This window comes from Haemaphysalis longicornis, unplaced genomic scaffold (assembly GCF_048455015.1).
Source record: "Haemaphysalis longicornis isolate Haplotype H1 unplaced genomic scaffold, Haemaphysalis longicornis Haplotype H1 scaffold_1, whole genome shotgun sequence".
Taxonomy (NCBI): Eukaryota; Metazoa; Arthropoda; class Arachnida; order Ixodida; family Ixodidae; genus Haemaphysalis; species Haemaphysalis longicornis.
The window spans coordinates 179,942,514-179,966,190 of NW_027526203.1; the positions used below are offsets into that span (position 1 = coordinate 179,942,514).

At 47.9% G+C, this 23,677-nt stretch overlaps 1 protein-coding gene across 1 annotated transcript in view; it reads left to right on the top strand.

Moving 5' to 3' along the window:
* LOC144139812 (RYamide receptor-like) overlaps positions 1–23,677 on the top strand; it is a 322,882-nt gene that overhangs the window by 250,030 nt on the left and 49,175 nt on the right. Inside the window, exon 2 of the mRNA XM_077672068.1 lies at positions 23,450–23,642. Within this exon, the coding sequence (XP_077528194.1) occupies positions 23,450–23,642 (193 nt within the window). The remainder of the gene's footprint in view (positions 1–23,449; positions 23,643–23,677) is intronic.

The window sequence follows — 23,677 nt, forward strand, 5'->3', positions numbered from 1 at the left end:
CCACCGAAACTACCTCCTGAAGCTTAAAGAGCTTCACTGGTAATAAATTATACCAATTCATATTGCTGTAAACATCGTGAGGTACAACCCCCCCCCCCCCCCCCCCGCCCGCTTGTAGAGAATGTTCAGTCCACCCGTGTAAACAGGTACAAAATGGCTACAAAATTGGGGGTCTCTCCACCTTTTTTCTTCGTTGGCGGTCTTTTCTTACACCCTTTTTTTCTTTACGCCCTTTTTCTTAGTTTCGAACACCCTAATTTGCAGCTTTACACCCTTCTGGGAAAAAGGGTGGTGAAATAATTAACACCCTTTTTGAAGGGTGTTGAGGTGGCAGGGAAGATTTGTATGGTATTTAATAAAATTCTATAGGTTACGGATCAGAAAAACTACCGCGTAATTAAAAAGTTGTTGCAAATCCTTGTGTGATTTGTATATTCTCGTAGTAAAATCCATACTTCCAAAATTAGCGCTAAAATATCAGTTTTTTGCGACAAGCCCACCGCCTCCATCTGGGGGCTTTCCTCTGCTGGGTATAAAAGCAAGAACAGCACATGTATTGCTAAGTAAGTATGCACTGCCTGTACCGCTTGCATCCCGTGTTCAAACTGTCACTTGTACGTATTGACTGTTTGTGTTGAATGCTGCGCGCTTCGCCGTTTGACATTGCCTCTGCGGATGCCATCACCGCAAAAACAGGGGTGTGAGACTTAAAGGAGCCATGAAGAGAAAATACAACTTCGTTTAATTTGAAAGAACTAGGATTCAGTATCTCACTCAGCTCCATTACAGCCACAAAAGATGTTTTTTTAACGAAGAAAAAGCAAGAAGTATTTAAAAACTTTCAAATTTTGCGCCACAGTGACGTGTTATGAGCAAGAATGACGTCATACGGGCCAACAATAAAACATAATTTTCAGTGCGTTAACTGCACGTTAGCATTCAAGTGATGCGGTCAAATAGAACTACAGGCCTCATTACAGACGTCCAGTCATGTGTCGTCGCGACAGGTCAGTTAGGCGGCCGCCAATCGCATAAACAAGGTTCCGTGACGTCATAGAAAAGTTGCGGGAAATTGGCTAGGGGGTCGCGACTGGTTCACACGTTTTCCTCAATATCTCCGTTATTTGTTTGAAGATTGCGATGATATTGGTATGATTGTTATCGGGACTAAGCAGTCTTTCTAATAAACCCAACTTGTATTTTGTCTTCATGGCTCCTTTAACGCCCTTCTTTTAGGGTGTTGAGCATCCTCAACACCCTTTTTTAAAGGTGTTGAGCTCTACGCCCTTTTTTCATTCATACACCCTTTTTTTGCCAAAACACCTTTTAAGGGTGTTGACCATGGGACAAGATTTTTACACCCTTTTCGGCCAAAAAGGGTGTAAAAAAGTTTAGCGTGGGGGCCCATATGGAGTCCGCGCGGCCTGTGTTCTGTCCACCCGCTGAAGCTGGGTAGGTAGAGAGGGCCTGGACAGTAGCATCTCCCACTGCTCTTGTTGGGTAGTTGACGGAAAGAGAGGAGGGTGCTCAGGGCTAAAGTCGCACACCCTGATTACGGGGCGCAGTGTTCCTACTTCTGAGCAAAATTTACATTCAGCATCGTAGCGATTCGGATACATTAGGTGAAGATGCGTAAGCTGTGGGAAGGAGCCCGGTTTGTATGAGCCGTAGGGTAGTTTGTTGTTCTGTGGAAAGGTCAGGGTAAGGCGCAGGTATACCTGTATACAGTCTGTATACAGCCTGTATACAGACTGTATACAGTCTGTCTCAGAAGGCGATAATGCTGGGTTATCTCCCTGAACGTGACAAGCGGATGACTGCCCTCGTGCAGCTCCATAGCACGGGAGGCAAAAGCGCAGGCTTGTTGGGTGGGCATATTTGTTGCCCTCCATTGAAGCGTGAGGGGGTGTCCAGATGAGGTGAATGGAACCGTTTGGGGAGTGGTTTTTTAGCACGCGCAGTGCAGGTCAGGACACCCAACCCTACTGCTAATTCCAGTAGGCTTGCTGGGAATCGATGACTACCCTCCGAACCGCTGGTTGAGCGAGAGCCAAGGTGATGGCTGCCTCTTCTGCTGCCGCAATTTCTTGGGTCCTAAGCGAGGTACACGCAAGGAGGTTGGTTCTGGAAGTAGCCACGACGATGGCGTATTGCTTCCTTCGATGTTTGGAGGCGTCTGTGTAGATAACTGCATGATCCCATCGAGGGTGGTGTTTAGCGCTTGGGCCCGTGCTTTTCGCTGACCCTCGTCATGTGAGGGGTTCATATTTCCAAGCAAAGGGAGCATCTTTAGTTTTAGTCGCCTGGAGTCTGGGAGCACGTCAAGCGGAGTGATATTCTGTGCTGCCCAGCCAGTCTGGTGAAGGATGCGGCGATCCGCTGTAGTTCTGCTCAATCGGAGCTTCTTGATAGAAAGATGGCCCTCTATCAGCTCTTCCACCGTGTTGTGGAGCCCCGTGCAAAGCAGCCTCTGTGTGGACGCACTCATGAGAAGACCAATGGCCTGCTCGACCGCCTTTATAATCATTATATAAAGCATCTCTATGTCTTCCTTGTCGAGAAGAAGACAGGGGGTTGACGTAAGTAACTGTAGAGAGTGCAAAAGCTTCAATTAATCGAAAGGTACCGGATTCCTTTAGGCCTCGCTTCTTGGTGGCAACGTGCCTGATCATGTGTATGATTTGATTAATGCTGTTTTTAGGCGCCTTAAGGAGACGTCACTCTTGCTGTTAGCCTCGAGATGTAGGCCCAGGATCTTGATGCTGGAGCTTGGAGTGATAGTCTGGCCAACAAGGAGTATTTTAATGTATTCCTTGGTTTGGCGTGAGGGCGGACGACAAGGAGCTGTGATTGTTTACGTGAACACTGGAGGCCCCAGGCTTTAGCACATTGGCGTACTAGAAGTGAGATGCCATGCATTGGTGTGAGCTTCCTTTAATTTTTGTAACTCTTAGCACATGAGCAAGGTGCGCACAGGGCCACTAGACGGGCGTGAGTAGTGGCGTGACGCTTTCACGTGGCATTCAGCGAGAACGCAGGGGGTAAATCCGTAGATGTGTTTGGTGAGTACACCACCTGTCTTGCCCAGCCTTCGCGTGGGCTCGTAGCTAAATCGGTAAGACAACGGACTCCCGCTTTGTTAGTCTATTAGTTCCAGGTTCGATTCCCGGCGGTGCCATTAGTTCTTTTATTTGTTCGCTAGAGTTTTCCGGTGACACCAACGGTCGCGAAAGAACCCTTGGGGGGTAGAGGTAAAAAGCTTTGCTTTAAAATTAAAAAAAACTGTTCGATGCGGAGACGTATCGCTCACTGCGCGTTTTACAATGGTGACTACATTATTCCCTTCTTCATTAATTCGCGTTTTTTTTAAAATTCCGCTAACGACCCCTCGCATTCTTCCTTTGTAATAGCTCTGGTTGACTACCAGAAATTATTATGCAAGGAATAATTAGAGCCATTTGCTGCAAAACATTGCAGGTAAAAATTAGGCAATATTCAAATAGACACCCGTGGTTGGTAAAAAAAATAGATACATTAGATACGTATTTATCTCTTCAAATGCATTCCTGAGGGTTTCGAACGAATTGTTTATAGCGTGGTGCATTGTATTTATACCGGGCGCGCTTCTGATTATGAACTGGTAAATGAAAGTTTCCGTGAATCACAGGTATAATTATTCTTATGTCCCAATAGCATTCTTAGTTCTTTCGTTCAGGTATAAACCTTTTCCCAAGACGGTTCACCAGTTGCGTCTTACAATCAGAAACCTTTGCAGGAAAGAGGAGGAGAAGGAGTAGAAAGACGAGGAGGAGGAGAAAAAGGGGAGACGAGGAGGAAAAACTTTATTCCACCGAAAAGCTCGTTAGTGGGCGGGGTCGTAAAAAGGCTTTTGCGACATCTTCAGTATGTTCAGCAAAGAACTGTTGACATCACAAGTCCAGTTTGCCATCTATTTTGTAGCTTTGTTATGCATACCTGACGTATTTCTTGACTGGGGTGTGGGTTCCTGCTGTCGGATCACTGCGAGGCGGGCAAAATCAGCGCCACAAAAAAAGCCGGGAACTTTTCTCTGGAGCGGGATATGCAGGGATTCTAAAAATTTGCCCACAGCTAGCGAAAGCGGCTACCTAAACCGCCTTCGTGTAGGTCACATGAACAGACACACCCCTCCAGCAGATATTTGCTTCCAACCGTACTGTGCATCTAGTACACGTAATTAACAAACTTTGATAGAAAAGTATGTTGCTTAACTTAATATTTTTTTTCCTATCCTGCCGTGGTGGCTCAGTGGCTAAGGCGTTGTGCAGCTGAGCCCAAGGACGCGGGTCTTATTCCCGGCCGCGGCGGCCGCTTTTCTGATATGGGCTTAAAACGAAAACGCCCGTGTGTTCTTGATTTCGGCGCACATTAAATATTAATGCACGTTAATCAATTCGTTCCTAGTCGGCATCATCGATCACAGTAATATGCTCAAATGTGGAGCTGCAGATCGCACGCTTAGATGGGAGTCGACGAAAAGCGAAGCATTAGCGAGTGCTTCGACAAACAAGAGACGCATTTTTTAAACGTTCAGCGACGCTACAATCCCCCTGGCGAACACGTTTTCAATCGCACGACAAGGTTTGCCGAAGGCACTGCAGGCCTAACCTAAATTTATGTTTTTACGGACCCGGAGCAACCTCACACCTTGCACGACTGCTGCTGTGGGGTTAATACGCAAGTTTTCACCATTAAATACCGGAAGCAGCCGAAGGAAATCCCATGGATCGCGGTTGAAAGTCTCCTTAACTGGTACCATAATCTAAAAATTTGCAAATCAATTTCTATAGATAACAGGAAACAGGAAATTATGCTCGTCCTTTTTTGAGGATTTGTCAAGTGTGTTAACTTAGTAAGTGTGTCGGTGAGCAAGTACACATTGTGGAGATTTCGCACTTGGCTGGCTTGAAGAAGAAGCTACGTATACGCCAGCGACCGCCAACGTTATGCTTGCTATTATTTCGTGGGTCTTTTCGGTGGGGGACTTCATCCGAGCCATGGTTCCTGTTTTTCATGTCTTCAGTTTACGTAAAAAGTCAACCTCGAACCACGCAAGCGTCTCGTCGTCGCTTGAAACAAAACAGTCTCTGGTTTGCCACACAGCTATGTCATAAAGCTGGTACCATCTGGTACCGCTTTCTTTAAAATGCAATTGTTGACACATACCTTTCGAATTTCTGAGCCATAGCGGCGCAGTGTGACAGCTCGAGTTCGTAGGCAGCTGAATCTACGTTGGTCAGTTTAAAATATGCTTGCTTTTCGATTGCGCTTGAAGATAACTTCAAATACGTTAGGGTAATAAATGCCAGTAGTCATACAGTTTTCTGTTAAAGCATAAACCCAATGAAATTTTTAGACTAAATTTCCGTTGCAACAGGCTGTATAGCCGTTTTTCCAATCGCAGTGTGGCCGCTGAATGACTGCTGAAGCGGCGGCGTCATCCCCCCCGTCTTAAACCACGATCACGAATTCCTGACTGCATTCCATGAGATGAAAATTTTACAGATTTCAGAAACATCTATCCGGTAACTTGTAGTAGTATTAGTTTCCATATACGTGAGATAGGACGCTAGGTAAAGCCGATTCCATGGGCGATGGTCGCCGCTACTAAACGCCCTCCAAAGCGGGAGCTTGGGCAGCCGTAACCGAGTGTGGCGTTCCCGCCGAAAGTAGCGGCGGCAACGGACAACTCCGCTGTCAGGCGCTCGCCCGTTGCCCGAGCGCGAATCGGCAGGCCGACCTCCTTTTCATCGAGCGGCCATGGTAGAGGTGTACGGCGTTGCCGCAGAAGTCTCGTGTCTTTGAAGCACGAAGCGTTCTAGCGCGAGGCGTAAACGAGTTTCCCGGTGTTTTTTATTACGCGTTACGAAGTGTTCCAGCGCGAGGTGTAAAGGACTGTCCCGGTGTTTTAGTAGCAGAACTCCCTAATATGGTCGATTAACACGTCCATCACTTCGAGTTGTGGATCAGTTCACTCTCGCGCTACAAACTGCTACCCTCCTGGTTAGCTCAGTTGGTAGAGCGACTGCTCCGGTTACTAGGTGGTCCCCGATTCGAATCCTGGACCAGGACGTATTTTTCTAAAACTGCGAAGTTTCTGAGAAAGCTGTACAGCTTTCCTTTATAGCCGTACAGCTGCATTGAGGTCGTTGTCAAACTTTCCTTCGTGTTTCAGTACCGTGACTACATGAGACGACGATTATGACGACGATGACTGGAGACGCCGACAGCCTGAGCCCCTAACAGGAAAAACCGTTTGACTCGGAAGGTACCACGGCAGTACTGAAACCGTTCAGATACGAGGGGATAGAGGCGACCTACACAGAGCTGCTAGAGGACATATAAAAGAATCAAATTTCACAAAAAATGGAAGCATCTCCACTCCATGAATGATGGCGAGGGTTCGGAGTATGGGGATTCGAAATGACATCCAAGTTGCGCCCCGAGTGACATCCGATTTGAGCCGCGACCGTCATTCGATTTGAGCCGTGAGTTGCACCTTGATTATTCCCCAAATGAAACTGCAACTCACAGCTCAAATCGAATTTTGCTTGATTTTCGCTCTATGGTGGTGTGCGCACGGATGGACACGGACGGACTTTGGGAGGTCCTAAGGTACTCCGCATCTTTACAAGCGAGGGAGTAAGCCGTTTGACGCACGTGAACTAACTCACGGTCGTAGCCCCATTGGTAACACGACTGACAGTAACTATGTCTGGTCTACCAGACAAAGTTTCGAGTCCTGCAGGTGCCTGTGTGATTTTTTGCCATACTAAATGCTATGCGCACAGACGCCGACGGACGTTGTGCGGTCTTAAGGTACTCCGGACCCAATACGGCTTCGGACAATTTATGAGTGTCTCTGCTGCCTCGAGATGCTGCGCGGTGCTGCGCTCTCTCTGCGAAGTGCCAACGAAGTAAAGAGCTACGAACGGTGAAAGGAAACACGCTCAGTGATAAAATTTGCTCCTTAAACATACGAACAAAAACTTCAATTTGTTCTCATAAATCTGATTCACTTGGATACGCTATGCTGGAAGTGTTATCACGCATAATTTTATAGTGCGAAAAGGCTTCTTTAGTTACATCGTAACGGGCATATCAATAGTGACGATAAATGTTTGCTGTTGCACATGTTTAATCGTCAAAAAAGAAGCATAGTCACTGCAGAAAAGCAGTTCGGAGAAAAGGATGTCGTCCGAGATAAACATTTGGCAGTGTGTTGGACTGGCTGGAGACGCAGATGAGGAAATCTGTTTACAGTCGATGATTACACGAGCGAGTATTACCAGTGAAGAGCAATTGTCAAGTGATCGCAATGTAGCAATATTTGTGCGCACTTAATTTCCCAGTCTGGACATTCTTCTGCGTCGTGCTGGAGCTCTGTTGCTTTCACGAGCACATTCCATCCCCATAGTCGTCGCCTCTCGCCTGCATCCTTGTTCGTCGCGAGGAGAACGACGATCCCCTGCTGCGTTTGCGTGTTACTCCCCCTGCGTTTTTTTCTCTGCAATTTACGTATTCAAGATGTCCATTACATTGTACGCGTTAACAAGTTGCTGAGTGGCCATTAATAGCTTTCTTTTCCTTTGCTGTCGTTGTAGTCGTACCGTGCACTGGAGCAGAATTTTAGCATCTTCGCATCGTGTCACCGTCTAAATATGGCTGCCCAAAATTAGCCACCTCGTCTTGAAAACCTAGTGAAGACGAGGAGGGGAGCAGTGGCTGCAGGCGGCGCCAACCGCCGCCAATGGTGCCGTACGGGAAGACACGCGGACGCCCTACGGGCAGGCACGAGGACGCCGACGGCAACCTCGGCGACACAAGCAGCAGCCAGCGGCGATCGTACAGGAAACCAACCACGTGCGGTCACCGCAACTTCGAACCCAAAATCAGAGCACTATCCACCGCTGTTTTTTTAAGTGCTGAGCACTTTCGGGGCTCGCCTTGTCGTAGCTCGATCGCTGGACCCCAGTAGAACCACACGGCGTTCCGTCGTCGCGGCGTAACCCAGAGGCTTCCCCTCAGGAGCTTCGCCCACTCATCATCATTCACCCCGTGGATATGCTGTGAATTTGTTTTTAAGTGCGAATGCACTTTATAAGCGACCCCGAACCTTCCGCCGTCCGCATAGCAACAGCTGCGGGTGCGCGCGCTTTTCGTCTCCCTTAGCAACGGGGGGACATGGGCGCGCGCTGCCTGGCCGCTGACATGGCACATACCCACGTGGGAGATTGGCCAGGAATAAGTGCGAATGCACTTCTTAAGCGAGCCTGAATCGTCGCGCTCGCATAGCGCCTCCTCTCCCCCCTCGCCTACTCTCCTAAAGCCCATTTACTACTCTCCAGCTCGCAACACCCTCTCTCGGCGCGCCAGCCAGGCCACTACACTATATAAAAAAAAACAGCATCCGGAGCCAGGTTTCGATCTGCGGACTTTGCGGCCGCAGCGCGACGCTCTACCGACAAAGCCACGGACGCGACGTTAATATCAGTGTTAGTAACGCGCCTTATATCTTTAACGCATTCAAACTACGTCGTCAGCGGCGTGCGTTGGCGACTCAGCGGTGTTATAGCGGCTTGATAACTGCGTGGTGTACACGTGATACTACAAACCCGCTAGTTATGCATTCTCTCACGTGACTGCGCCTCCTCTCCCTTCACTCCGGTCGGCGCTTCCCAGCTGCGGTGCGCTGCGGTGCGGTGCGCTCCTCCTCTCGAACATACACGTTAATTCACCAAGATTTCCGCAGAGGGACAAACGAGGCGTGTTAAGCCGAACGTGATCACGAGGGGGTGTTAATGTAACTAACGGGCAAAATGCCACCAAACTTCAACAAACTCCCCCTCATAGCATCACCCCGTGCTTCGCACTTCCTCATACTCCCCTTCGGGGAAATGAGGGGAATTTTTTTGCTCAACATGTCTTGCTCGTACACGCTTCAGCGGGCGAGGGTGAAGTTGCGTTGCTCGCCCTGCCATGCTGTGACAGATAACTAATCTTGCCCGTCTCGCGGTGACTAAATTGTGCCCCACATATGCTATCCCACATCGGTATTTCTAAGAGCGACGCTGTTCTTGGGCTGGGCTTGACGGCAGCCTGTCCTTGTATCGTTTTACTCTCCCTCCAGAGTTCCCGGCAATGCGTTTGTGTTTGCAGGTAAAGCCGACTTTATGAAGACCGGCGGAAGCTTGGTCTTTGTAAGCTGGCCTTCCCACACTGCCTGTTGCGCAGCGAAGCATGGAAATCTACGGAGGGAGTATGATTAAAGACAACGGCTTTAACTCATGTGTTATTAAATGTAACCAAAAACCATTTGTACGAAAATTTGCTGATAAGACGATCTATACCGCTGTGCCAAGTTTCGTTTACTTGTCGTAATTAGGTAGTGAAGTTGTAAATGTTGGACAATTAGTTGGTTTGCATTATAACGCAATCTACGGAGAGAGATTGCCATGTATTGGAGAAAAGGGTTGTAACTACGGCTCCGCACTGGTTCAGCAGATATGTCACATAGCACGTCGGGTGACCAACCTGCAGGAGGATTTGGGCTTACGCACTCTACAGTGGCCTCCGAACGGTGCGGATACGAATCCCATAGAGAATGTGTGGGGGATCATTAAGTCGCGCTTGTCCAGAAGCGACTTGTCAGGGTGCACAGCGGACGCGCTACGGACCGCGATTCCGGAACAATGGGAAAGCCTTCGCGCAAACCAGGAGTTTGGGGTTTCGCCTTACGAGTCAATGCCAAGAAGGATGAGCGAGATCATTTCCGCAGGCTGCTACTTCTCCCACTAATGAAATTGAATAATGGGAAGGAGCACAGCACCATACTTTACAGAGGCTTTTTCATTGCTGGCCTTGAGCGGTGCTTTGATTTTTAGCTGGTGTAGAATACCGGCTTTCATCTCTGTTAATTTTTTGTCAAATCCACGACCACGCCGATCTCTTCTCCTGTTTCCCCTTGATTAATTGTTTCAGAACGTGTGCAAGGTGAAGTTTCATGACACCTTCATAAAGGGAATTATTTCTCGCTTCAGTTCGTATTCTGTTTTGGTGTGCTCATTTTAGCTAAAAACCCATGGCATGTTTTACGAAAAAAATATAAAAACTCGTTCCACCGATTGGGATTGATTTCTGCTGAACCAGCGCGGAGCCGTAGTTACAACCCTTTTCTCCAATACATGGGAATGTCTCTCCGTAGATTGCGTTATAATGCAAACCAACTAATTGTCCAACATTTACAACTTCACTACCTAATTACGACAAGTAAACGAAACTTGGCACAGCGGTATAGATCGTCTCATCAGCAAATTTTCGTACAAATGGTTTTTGGTTACATTTAATAACACATGAGTTAAAGCCGTTGTCTTTAATCATACTCCCTCCGTAGATTTCCATGCTTCGCTGCGCAACAGGCAGTGTGGGAAGGCCAGCTTACAAAGACCAAGCTTCTGCCGGTCTTCATAAAGTCGGCTTTACCTGCAAACACAAACGCATTGGCGGGAACTCTGGAGGGAGAGTAAAACGATACAAGGACAGGCTGCCGTCAAGCCCAGCCCAAGAACAGCGTCGCTGTTAGAAATACCGATGTGGGAGAGCCACGGCCGGACTGGAGCAGCGGCGAGCGCGCACTTTTGTGCGCGCCCGCCGCTCCTCCAGCCCGGCCGTGGGAGAGCATATGTGGGGCACAATTTAGTCACCGCGAGACGGGCAAGATTAGTTATCTGTCACAGCATGGCAGGGCGAGCAACGCAACTTCACCCTCGCCCTCGGCCGCTGAAGCGTGTACGAGCAAGACGTGTTGAGCAAAAAAAGTGACCCCTGGCGCCAAGCGGCCAAGCTCTGAATGTGATCAGCGCTGCCGTTAGAAGCGAAGGAAAAGACAGGCTAGCGAGCGTGGTTGGACGCGCACGCGCACATCGATGTCTCGACACCAGAACTGCAACGTCAGATGTCGCGGCGATGCAGTTTGCCACGCGCTCGCGTGCCCCGGCTTATATTGACGCCGGGTGTACATTTGAGGCAAAATATACGTAGCGCCCGCGTTCATTAAGTTAGGAGCGCTCGTTGGGTTCGTTTTCACGTTCGTAAGCGAAAAAAAAGTGGCATTGCACCACCGGCACGTGAGGGAGGAAAAGCAAGCACAAAAAGAATAGAACTCTCATTGGCGCAGTTCCAGGCAGGTGGCGCGCGAGCACTGCGAGGCCGGGAAATTTGATTTGCATTGGGTGGTAGCTGTGAGCGGATAACGGCGCTACAGCCCATTATGGCGAACCACTGCTCAGCACTTCCGACAGCTTTCACATTGAGTGAAAGGGCTTTACTTTTTCCTTTCGTGTGCACATTAGTGAACCTTAAAAAGTGCTAGCTAGCGCAAAAATATGTCGTTGGTCATACGCTACGCAGAAATATACTCAGTGCACACAAATAAAAATACAAACGCAAGATAAAGAATTATTGAAATATAGACAATGTTTTACTTTATAAGTAGACTGACCGCGCTCGTGAATATGTTGTTTAGAGGGAAGATTACATAGTCAAGGGAGCAACGCAAATTTCATGGAGGCTAGGTTAACTGAAAAGAAATGTCCTCAACTTGCGCTGCAGAATGTGTTCGGTGGTGGAGTTGTTGGTACAAATTGTGCTGAAACCCCTGGGAATCAGAAGGCATTTCCATGATGTTGCTAAGTATATCAAGGACAACGCACACCAAGTTGCCTCAGTCTAAGCTTTGATAAACGCACGGTACTGTCGCCTTTGAGTGCAAATGGCCTTGCAACCTGCCGGGCAGCTGCTAGAGAATTACCGCAAAACGTCGTCATCAGCGCTCTCTCCTATGTGATGCATCCTGTTTTCACGGAGGCGCTTGTCGCGGCTGGATTGAGCGCCCGGCATTGGCGCCGACTGTAGGAGGTCGAACTTGTGTCGAGACGTTAGGAGCCGCTCCCCACACACGGTCGCTCTCGGGAACATGCGGAAAAAAAGAGAGGCTGTACGTGAGATCTGCAGGCCGGCCGCAAGGAATGGTCGTCGATGCCTCTAGCCTCTGTGGCTCCGATCGAAGGTAGAGGCCGTGTGCGGGCCATTTCTTGGCCCCGGATGGGACGACAGCCGGTCTCGAATGGCTCTCCTCTCCACCACGTAGTGCAGCTAGCCGCACTTCCCTTTCGGCCGTGATGATAAAATGGCGCGCGTAGGTCGATTGATGACTCCGTATGGTCTAGTCTTTTGTAAAAATACCGAGAGTTGTTGATTGCACCTTCGAAGCACGTACACCGTTTCGGTAATTTCGCGCCAACATTGTTGTTGTCAGTCTGGGGTGCGCAGTCGCGCACGCACGCACACACGCACAGATACACGCAGTCCCGTTCACAGATCTGACTTAACTCTTAGCTTTGTAGCGCTAGCCATAGCTGTCGAATTCCGTCTTCGTCAGCTGTATAAGGTCCTCCGCTCTTAGACCGGTAATTCAGCACGTCGCTTGAGCTTTTGAACATATTTACACCTCGCTATCAGAAACCGGTATTAAGCAGCTTTGTATATTTGCATTACTTGGACTCATCTTCTCACCAACACAGTCCGGTTTTACCGCGTTCAAATATGTGCCATCCTACCCAAAATTGATTAGTACTTTTATCAGTAACGGACCTACATTTGTGAGAGGGCACGCAATCTTTGCATTTCGTGATAATTCTGTTGTTTTGTTTTACTAAAGTGCAGCCATCAGATTGGTAATACTCTCGTGTCGAAGGCTAAGTCGATACATAGACCATTGCTGCACTCCCCACCCACTTACACGCCCACACTTTGTGCTCCCACATTATCTGTCGTGGTTGTAACTGGCCGACGAACGAGGGACGAAGGCTGAGTAATCTCAAACTAGGAGGCGAGAGGGAAGTCAATAATCTTAAAGCATAGGCCGAATGGGCGTATTGCCCGCACTGTAGCCTTGGTAGTGCAAATTGCTTCCCTCTGAACCCCTAACCCGACCTTTTATTGCCACAGGGGTCGATCGACAGGCTGGCCGATGGGACGACGCAACACATCCGTGGGTTTGAGTAGGGATGAGATGCTTTTTGAACAGCGGCAATGCACTATTGCTAGTGCGCGCATGACTATAAACCATTTCACGTAGACTAAACATTAAAAACAATTACTAAATCACACATGAAAACGGATTATATGCTTCCTGCTACGGAACGTAATATGTATGTGTGTATAGTGTCCTCCTGAATTCCAGTTTAGAACGTTTGTTGTTTGGTTCTGCACAATAAAAAATAAAACAAAACAACATTGATAAAGTTGGAGTGCGTTCTCTAAGGAACTGTGAGTCGGTATACCCTATACATGATTTAGAAGTCATTTCACTTCACCCCGCCACTGGCACTTATAAAAGTAATTTGATTTATTTCGCATACTTTGCTTTACTTCGCATACTTTCGCATACCTTCCTGCTGTTGCCGTTTCTTTTCTTTCTTTCTTTTTTTTTTCTTGAAGTGGTGCGCTGCAGGTGCGGCCGTCTCGACGTTTTCCAGTGAGGGGTCCCAAAGATGCACTCTCCGTTATCAATATCGACCTCGTAGGATACAATTTCAAGACCGTTTCATGAAAAGGATACGTGCTACGCTTGTGCTTTCGTAAACGTGGAGTGAGATAAATGGCAGCAAAAGACACAGCCACGCTTGAAGTAAAGAATCATAGATGCCGGAAAAGTGGCTTCAAAATAAAATGGAAAGAACCAATTCTTCGGGCGCCGCGACAAAAGTGAAGTCTAGCTGCCACGCACACCACTATTGAGATCGAAACCTTCGGAAACGCCACGTCTAAAAAACTTCCAAGCAATTGCCGGGGCGATGAAAAGGACGGATATGCTTTTATGAAACGATGCTTCACTGCCTATAACAGTACCGGAAATTGCGATATGTAGGGTTTTTACTGCACCTTACATCGCTTTCGATTTCGTTGCATTTTCCTGCTTGTAACCAACGGTTTCCTGTTACTGTTTTTTTTTTGTTACTGAGAAGTGAAGAATGTGGACGGACACAAAAAGTATAAATAGGAACGACATGAGCCCGAAAACCTTTAAGGATTACATTCCGTTTTTTTTTTTTTTTAATATAGTTCACGCCGACTTTCGTTATATGTTCTGGCCTTGGGTTCTTTATTGTTCAGTTTAAAAGAGTACGGCTGCATTTCCTTGTTGCAAACACGATTATTTGCTTTAAATTTACGGGTTGGCAATTTTGCGACCATTTACACGTTTAGCTATTGATAAGCAGTACTGACCCTATCGAGAATTTCCGTGTGTTGTGCATATAAGCCACCGAAGAAGTCTTTCAATATATCACTCCCGGGAGTCCACTTTGAGCTTTAACAGCGCTTCGTCGAGGAAAAAAACTCCTGTTCCTACTGGTAGCATAACTTTCAACGTAAGTTGAATTGTAGTGTCTTCTCAAAGATAATAAAATAATTATGCCACTTAAACCATCATAATAATTGTTGTGTCTGTCCGCACTTATACAATAGATTACGTTTGGTTGCTATTATCTACCATTGTGTATGCCTTTAATTTGATACCACAGCTGCATGTGTCACATGCTTTTCAAGTCTAATTTGTGCCAAATTACCCAAACCAAGCATAACAGTCACTCAGGATAGTTCGCACAAAGATAACTGAGACTTGCCACGTGCGTATGAGTAGCCATGTGTTAAAGCTGCAGCGGGAGTTCCCCTAGAATGCATTATTTAGGCTTTACATTTACGCGTCACTGCAACCGACACAATCGGCGCATCGACATGAAAATTGGCTTGAAGTGGTTTTCGGTTGCAAACTTAGCGTGCGCTGCGACGCCGGAACAGCTACGATCACAGTAGCGTTAGCGCAGACCCGTGATTCAAGCGGTATCTTACACGGTTTAGCAGTCTAAGTGAGCATGATCATTACTTTGCTTGAGAGTGCACTTCTCTCTATGGAATATATTTTGAGGCTTTGTTTCGCAAGACTGACTGATCACGCACTCACAGTGAGTTCACCCACTATATATTATGCATTTAACAATCCAATGACCGACATAGCGAACAACAGTCAATTGACAATAAACCTCAAAGGCTTCTTTCAGAAATCCTACATGTTCAATAAAAAATACCGCAATTTTGGTTGCTCAGTGTTGCCGGCCGAATATAGTGCGGAACGCAGAAAATACGAATTAAGAATTCTGTACACCGAAAAGCCAGAAAAATAATTTTTTTTCGCCGTTAAATATGCGTGAGGCATACTTGGCAAAAATATTCCTTCGCACCACCCTACGTACTTCAGTCGTCGTCGTCCACAGTTGGACGGTGATAGGACAGTTCCTTGTTTGAGGAGCCTTCCTAAGTATAGTCACCACTTTTGCCGCCTGTCGCGTTCGAGATACTCTATTTCTTCGATGCACTAGGTCCTGCAGGACGCTCGCTCATGTGTTCGCAACTACTCCCGCATCGTGGCTGGCGATGCGCCCTTCAGCCTTCTGGTAGGGGTCATGCTGGGCTCACCCCACCGCATCCTTTCGTGTAGAACCGCTTGACCCTCTGATTAAAGGGCTTGTTTATGCAGATATACGTCCAGATGTTACAGCACAGTCTTTATCACTCCAGAGTTCACGGCGAGTTCCGAGCCAGACCTGCGCAACAGCCTCTTCAGTGAGTGACACCGAAGCGCGTCCACGACAAGGGTGGACGGGAACGGGAGACCCGGGCTGCGTAAACCGCGCAAGGCCCTACTCTATTAAGCTTTTCTTCTGGTACATCAGTAGGACCGCCTTTCGGCATTCTGCAAGACAGCGTAGAGCGTGCGCTTGCGGCCATCCCCTGTTCAAGACAATGTCACGGTAGCCCGCGTCTTGTTCAAGCTGGATCGAACACAAACTTGCTTGGCTGAGCACGAGGTCGCGGGTTCGATTCCCGGCCGCGGCGGCCGCTTTTCTGATGGAGGCGAAAATAAAAAACGCCCCTGTGTACGAGATTTCGGCGCACGTTAAAGATCCCCAGGTGGTCAAAATTAATCCGGAGCCCTCCACTACGGCGCACCTCATCGCCTGCGTTGCGTCGGCGCGTTAAACCCCACAATCAATCAATCAAACAAACTTGCTTGGAGCCCTTCTCGTGCATGGTGGGATACGACGGCATGTCCAATAAAGCAGCGTTTGGTCGACATTGCCCATCCAGCCTCGCTGGAGGTTCTTTGCCTTGCACAACATAATAACGTAGCGCTGGAAGGCCCGGAACAGAAATCCGAACGAATCGGGCAGCCTTTACGAAATCGACGTTCGCCGGCGTAATGTAAATCCTACCCTGTAAGTGTAGTGAGAAACCCTGTGGCTGCTCGCTTTGCAGTTGGAGTGCGGGATGTTTTTCTCTTTCAAGCTCCGAGACTTTTCTCTGCAAAAACTTGGTGCACGGCTTCCTGTAGTCGCACCAACTCCACCACGGCGAATTTGATTTCCTGAAACGCACCATTCTTCGTCCCTGAAACCTTCTTCATGCGGCTTTGCACGCAAAAAGAGCCCCCCCTTTCTCGTCGCCAACCGCGAATGCTGCCCTCCGGGCAACTGCCTCCAAGCGGCAGAGTTGCCGATGCTCCCTGCGGATGAAATCACCTTCCGCTCGGGGGTAGCCGATTTCTGCTTTCGCAGTCCCAATATTTTTCTGCTTTACCGTGGAGGGCGAAATTCACTTTCCCCGGTCGTTAGGCTGCTCTTTGGGATCGCACCCACTTAGGCATCACGCAAGGTCCTCAACCCAACTTCGTAACTAGAGGGCGCCTCTTGTGAGCTCTAGAAGTGTTATGAGGATGTAGCCATAACGAAACCAAACCATTTAGCCGAATGATCGGCTAAATTTTTTGTTTTGATCCAGGTCTAGTACGAGAAGAAAATTTGGGACACCAATACAAGGAAAAATCACGGCAATATATGGGGATTTTCACAGCGTACAGTAAACATTCGCTATCTCGAGGAGCCAGGGAGAGCTGTGGTTTGTTCAGTGCATCAGCTTAATCGCGCAAGAAGCATTGCCAGAGGGGCGTTTTAGCTTTCCCTTCAAACAAAGCAAGTAGACATGGAGCGTTTCCACCCGTTGTCTATTTACGCGAGTATCTGGTGCAACAATGCTCTTTACAGCACGTACAGAGGAGAACGCCAAGGTTTTTTATACCATAATAAGTGGAACCAATCCAGCGAATAAATGCGTTTAGGGTTTGCTCCAGCTAAGCACATTTTCGTGCACCAACAATACGGTTAATCCGAAGACGTCGTGAAATTCGTTTTCCAATGAATGGTTTGAGAAAACCAGCTACACGCGTTCCTCCAAACCAGTTGTGGACAGAGGCAACGGAAAATTAACAGGCAAACAGGCAAACGGAAAATAAACGTGGTTTTCAACTAAGCTGATATGTTTAACGGATGCCGGGTCAAAGAGTGTTTGCATGATTATAGATTCGTAATCGCCAGCCTCCGTGCTGCATTACTTTAAGAGTTTTGCAACAACGAACGTAACAACTTTCATAAATAGGCTCACCTTTGAAACAAGTGTATTACGCAAAAAAACCACACTTGCGTGTGCAAAGTTATGCAAAAAATAAACCAAATGAAACTTATAGTGCATTACTTCTTTTACCTATCCAGCGTGATCGGCCAAATTTAATTCATGGCAGGCCCATCACAACGATAATTACTGGGCTATTTTGCGCCACTGTGTTCAGCCCTGACACAGCTTACGAGGTATTGACGTCGTCCTCAAACTGAGAATAAACTGCTCATTCCGTTTTGTTGCTTGCCTATCTTTTCAGTAAATTTTCAGAATGATTTCCCGCTAAAACCAAGCACACAATCGCTCAAATGAAGGCTTCTTTTCACACACAGCGATAAGGCCGCGAAGAAACGACCGCACTGCATAAAAATCTCAATGCCTATCTGTCGCATCTAGCAGCAGCAATATGAAATAGCAGGACGAATTAAAACCTGATTTTCAGTCATGCTGAAAACATTAATTTACACAACTAAAACCGAATGAAAGGCAACATGCTGCGAAAGAAAAGGACAGAACACAGAAACAGTTTCTTTTTGTTCTGTTCCGTCCTTTGCTTCCACGAACTCGGAAATTTTTGTTATTTTTGACAAGTGTAGTCTTCGTCAAAATTTTATAGGCCAAGCCGAAGGTCCGCGGGCCGCAACAAATTCAATGTTTAAGCTTGCGTCCTGTGCGAGGGTAAAACGTATTATGCCGGAAAGCCATAGAAATCACCTTTCTTTCTTACTGTCATAAAATAATTTAGTCACATTTAAAGGTAAAACTCATTCATTCAATTCTTTGTGGTCCAGAAGACTTAGGAGTGGCCTAGAAAATTTTGAAAAAGGGTGTACCATCTGACCTATGTGTTAAGACTGTTATAAGGCGCACCGCAATATAAGTTCTCTTATTATTTCTTAGCACTCCAGTTCTTCGCCGGCGCCAATTCCTTGCAGACATGAAAATTGACGCAATATAGCCTTCATTGTTAGAAATTGAAGGCGTTACCCCATGACCGCGTGGCCACCCGGCCACTGCCCGGCAAAGTGACACAAAGGCGCAGAATTTCCCGTAAATCACCGCTACCCGCATAAGCTCAGAGAGAGAGAGAGATAACGATAAAGTGTTCATTCAGCGTATATTTACATAGCGAAATGTTGCCTCTCGTCAGAGGGCACAGGTCTCCCCGGGGAAGCTAAAAGGAGGGGGAATCAAATAACACATTATAAACTCAAGTTAGCAAATAACAAAAAATCGCGCCAATCCACCCCGTGAATGTGGTTGGAAAGCAAAGCTGTAAACGGCACCCATAACGATTACCCATGCGACTTCACTTAAATTCACTCACATCGCTCTACAAATAGCAAAACCAGAGAGAAGTGAAATGCACTTAACCACACCATTTATTACTTCAAAGAGATATTCTTGTTAAGGTTAAATCAATGCATGAAGCATGAACGGTGTTTGGTTGAGTTGTATTGGTGTAGCACAAGAGTGGAAACTTTTTTTACAAAATTAAAGTAAGCTCCAACCCGGTGTTAGATGATCTGTCTTCTCCGTCTCTGCGCCGCGGACGGAGGCGACGATATTTGCGGCAGAGGAGGAGGAGGAGGAGGAAGAAATACTCCTGTTCAGATTTCTGAACGCCCCAGAGTGCAGCCCTGGGGAGTGATTCCTTCTTCTGTGGGGCCCATATGCAGTCCGCGCGGCCTGTGTTCTGTCCACCCGCTGAAGCTGGGTAGGTAGAGAGGGCTGGACAGCAGCATCTCCCATTGCTCTTGTTGGGTAGTTGACGGAAAGAGAGGAGGCTGCTCAGGGCTAAAGTCGCACACCCCGATTACGGGGCGGAGTGTTCCTACTTCTGAGCAAAATTTACATTCAGCGTCGTAGCGATTCGGATACAATAAGTGAAGACACGTAGGCTGTGGGAAGGAACCCGATTTGTATGAGCCGTAGGGTAGTTTGTTGTTCTCTGGAAAGGTAAGGGTAAGGCGCAGGTACAGTCTGTCTCAGAAAGCGATAATGCTGGGTTATCTCTGTGAACGTGACAAGCGGGTGACTGTCGTCGTGCAGCTCCACTGCACGGGAGGTAAAAGCGCAGGCTTGTTGGGTGGGCGTATTTGTTGCCCTCCATTGAAGCGTGACGGGGTGTCCAGATGAGCTGAATGAAACCGTTTGGGGAGCGGTTTTTTAGCGCGTGCAGTGCAGGTCAGGACACCCAACCCAACTGGTAATTACAGTAGGCTTGCTGGGAATCGATGACTACCCTCCGAACCCCTGGTTGAGCGAGAGCCAAGGTGATGGCTGCCTCTTCTGCTGCCGTCATTTCTTGGGTCCTAAGCGAGGTACAGGCAAGGAGGTTGGTTCAGGAGGTAGCCACAATGATAGCGTATTGCTTCCCTCGATTTTTGGAGGGGTCTCTGTAGATAACTGCATGATCCCCACCGAGGGTGGTGTTTAGCGCTTGGGCCCGTGCTTTTCGCTGACCCTCGTCATGTGAGGGGGTTCATGTTTCTAAGGAAAGGGAGCATCTTTAGTTTTAGTCGCCTAGAGTCTGGGAGTACGTCAAGCGGAGTGACATTCTGTGCTGCCCAGCCAATCTGGTGAAGGATGCGGCTATCCGCCGCACTTCTGCTCAATCGGAGCTTCTTGATAGAAAGATGGCCCTCTATCAGCTCTTCCACCGTGTTGTGGAGCCCCGTGCTAAGCAGCCGCCCACAGCGTTTGTACTGGAATGGCCGGGAGCGACAAGCTCTCATCCAAACAGGCCTCTTGAATAGGTTCACTCGCATCGGAGGGGGGGGGGGGGGGTCGGCCCTGCGAAGTGCAGGAGTTCCCATAGTATATTGTGGTCGGAAAGGAAGGAATTTATCGATGTATTGAGGCGAAAAGCAAAAACGCCCGTGTGTATGAGATTTCGGCGCACGTTAAAGATCCCCAGGTGGTCAAAATTAATCCGGAGCCCTCCACTACGGCTCGCCTCAAGGCCTGCGTTGCGTCGGCGCGTTAAACCCAACAATCAATCAATCAATCAATCAATCAATCAATCAATTAATCAATCAATCAATCAATCAATCAATCAATCAATCAATCAATCAATCAATCAATCATCGATGTATTGCAGGAAATCACACCAGTTACTAGTCAACAGTGTTAACTAGCTGGTACACTAAGGAGCCGCACTCTTAAGGGGTAACCAAATGGAGCAGTTCTTGTCGCGTCGCTCAAAAAATTGCTCCATATGGTTAAAGCTTTGCAGTTGTGGTGTCAGTTTCACACAGCTGTCAATGATAAGAACTTGTGGTGTCACTTCTGCAAGACGCCAGCTTCGCGAATTACGCCGGACAAGGCAATGGTTCGCGTGAATTGGTTCGTGTGAATCGGAACGCATTCTGAATGTGGCTCGGTCCTAACTGCGTACTGTCGTTAAAAAGAGCACGAGAAAACCTAAGCATACGGGGAGGGAGGGGGTGGTTAGTAGCTCTTAAACGAGTACAAAGACTTTGGAGGCCCCAGAAAGCTGGAAAAAAATCATTCACCTCTCCGTCTAATGACGACGAAGGTTGAACCCGAAGCCTTTTTGAGAAGGATTCTTTGTTTGGCCACTACCCTACTGCGAGTATGTGCTACTCTGGAGGTACCCGACTTTTCCAGAATACCCACACCAACTCTCACGTATGCGATCCGTAGGCCTAACGTTTCTGTTTTGGGTGTACGGCGATTGCTCCATTTCGACCATGTCGAAATGGAGTAATCGTAGAGACACCGGCTTCATAATGCGAGGTCCCCAAGACCGATTCTGGCCGCGGGGAGCGTTTTTCTTTCTTTTACTTCACCCACGGCCATTTATCATCATCGTCACATAAAGTTAGCTTTCCTGCACGGCGTATTGGCGTACGACGGCATCAGTGAGGACATTAAAACGTCGCTTTAAAACTCAGAGACTCTTAAAACCTTTTACGTGCGTCACGTGCGAGAGCTTATGTGTGGGTGGGTATGTAGGCATCGCAGCGGGATTGGAGCATTGGCGGTGAGCCTCTGGCGAAAGCTGTATCATCACTGGCGAATATATATTTGATAATGTTATTGGGCCTTTATTAAGCCTTAACGTTAAGTAAGTGTAAGGCCGGGTTCAGACTGTGGCCGCAACTGTCGTAATAGTTTTAAATAACAACGTCATTTGACGTTTCAGCCAAGCGAACTGCATGAAACGCCGTTTTTTGCGTCCATACCGCACGATATGGCTGTTACGTCGGTAGTCTGAGCATACCATAAGGTTGAGCGGAACGGCTTTGTAAAATAATGCCATGATCATTTTGCGTCAATGTGCGGGTACCGTTTGAGGACGTTAGTTTTCAAAAAGCAGCAGTAGGCCTAACGTCTGGGGGTCGTATGCACCACAAGGACGCCGTACGCCCCATAGTAGTTACTGTTACATTGTGTGTGTGTCTCTTTCTTTCATTTCCTTTCTTGGTCGTGATTGGTTACGACACCTTAGACCATTCATATATACGTACTAAAAAAATCTACGCATCTATATTGCGGTAGCTCTGTGGGAACGGCATGAAACCTAGTCGATGGAGCAGTAAAGTATCGCCAGGACAAGCCATATATATCTTTCCCATTGGAAGTACGTAGGCAATCGTCAGTGGCTCAAGGAATTTTTTTTCTTTCTTTGACACCTTTCCTTTCCGTTAATGTACCTCAAAAGCGCTGCTGTGTGTTGTGCCGGCGTAGACTATTGTGTCTATCAGTCACTTGCCTATAACGCCGCGTCGTTGGGTTCGATTCCCGTCTCTATCACTCCATTTTAAATCGGAGCTTCATATGGCCAGGCTAAAGGAAAATCCGGTGGCTCCGTATACGCAGAAAACTCCTCCGGTGCAACGCCATGTGTATGCGAGGAAATACCAGGTTGGAGAGGAGCTACAAGTAAGGGAAGAGAGGTTGGCTGGGTTCATACATGGCGTAGCTACACTGTCGCATTTGCCGAGCTCGTCAGTGAGAATGGCGCATCACAGAGAGCGAAAAGAAGTATCTCGGAACTGAGCACGCGCGCAGCGAGCTACGCTGTGAAGCACAGCTCCAGCGACTGCGAGGGGCAGGGGGTGGAGCCACGCGTTAGAGCTTCCCCGGTTAGCCATCTGTACGGAGTGCATGGGCGCATTAATTTAGTTAGATAACGACGTGTAGGTTTTTGGTACCATCCGCTGCTCACAACGCCAGTATTGCGCTTCGTAAAGCACAAATGCTTTCGCAATAAAATGAAAATTTGGTTCGCGTACCATGTAAACGCAGAGACGAAGAGAAAATTCGCAAGTCAATCGTTCGGTATACTTTCGAGTCCCAGAAGTAGTTAAGATCTCCTGGGTTAATGCTTGAGTGCACGCATGCGTATGTCTTGAGTTGGCTCCCCTGCGCTCATTGGCGGAGGCACTGGGTTCTTAGATTTTCCAGTGGAGCAATATTTTAGGCACTATAGCTAAGGTACGCCCCGCTCTTCAATACAATGGCGGTGCAGGCGAGCGTAGACTGAGTTGAAGGCTCCGCTTTCGCTCGTTACGAACAGTAAGTCGTTGATTTAAAACTTTTCCAATTGTGTGACGAAAGTGCGTATGCGGGAAACATTTTCTGCCAATTTTCTATCTACAGAGCGCGGCACAACTTGTAAGCATGCAGATGACTGCCTCAAGCTCACTCAAGTTCAGTTGATGTAATCCGATAACGACTCATTAACCGCGATGAATGAAGCTTGCGACAAGTTTGGCGACCTCGCTTACCTCTAGCGCGGCTTCAACATAACTGAAGCAGCAAAAGGGAGAATAACTCGGCCAACACTGTGTTTCTTGATCTGACGCAGGTACTACGCCATCATGTATCCACTTAGCTTCAGATGGACGCGGCGGCGAGGCCCACATATCATCCTGACCATCTGGCTGGTGGCCGGTTTGCTGTCCAGCGTGCAGCTCGTCTACGGACGTGCCAACAAGTTCACTTGGGCCGGAGGCACATACTACGATTGCAGCGAGAACTGGGAAGAAAGCGCCGGAAAAGTGAGTGGTTTCACATTTTGCCATGCAAGGGCGGA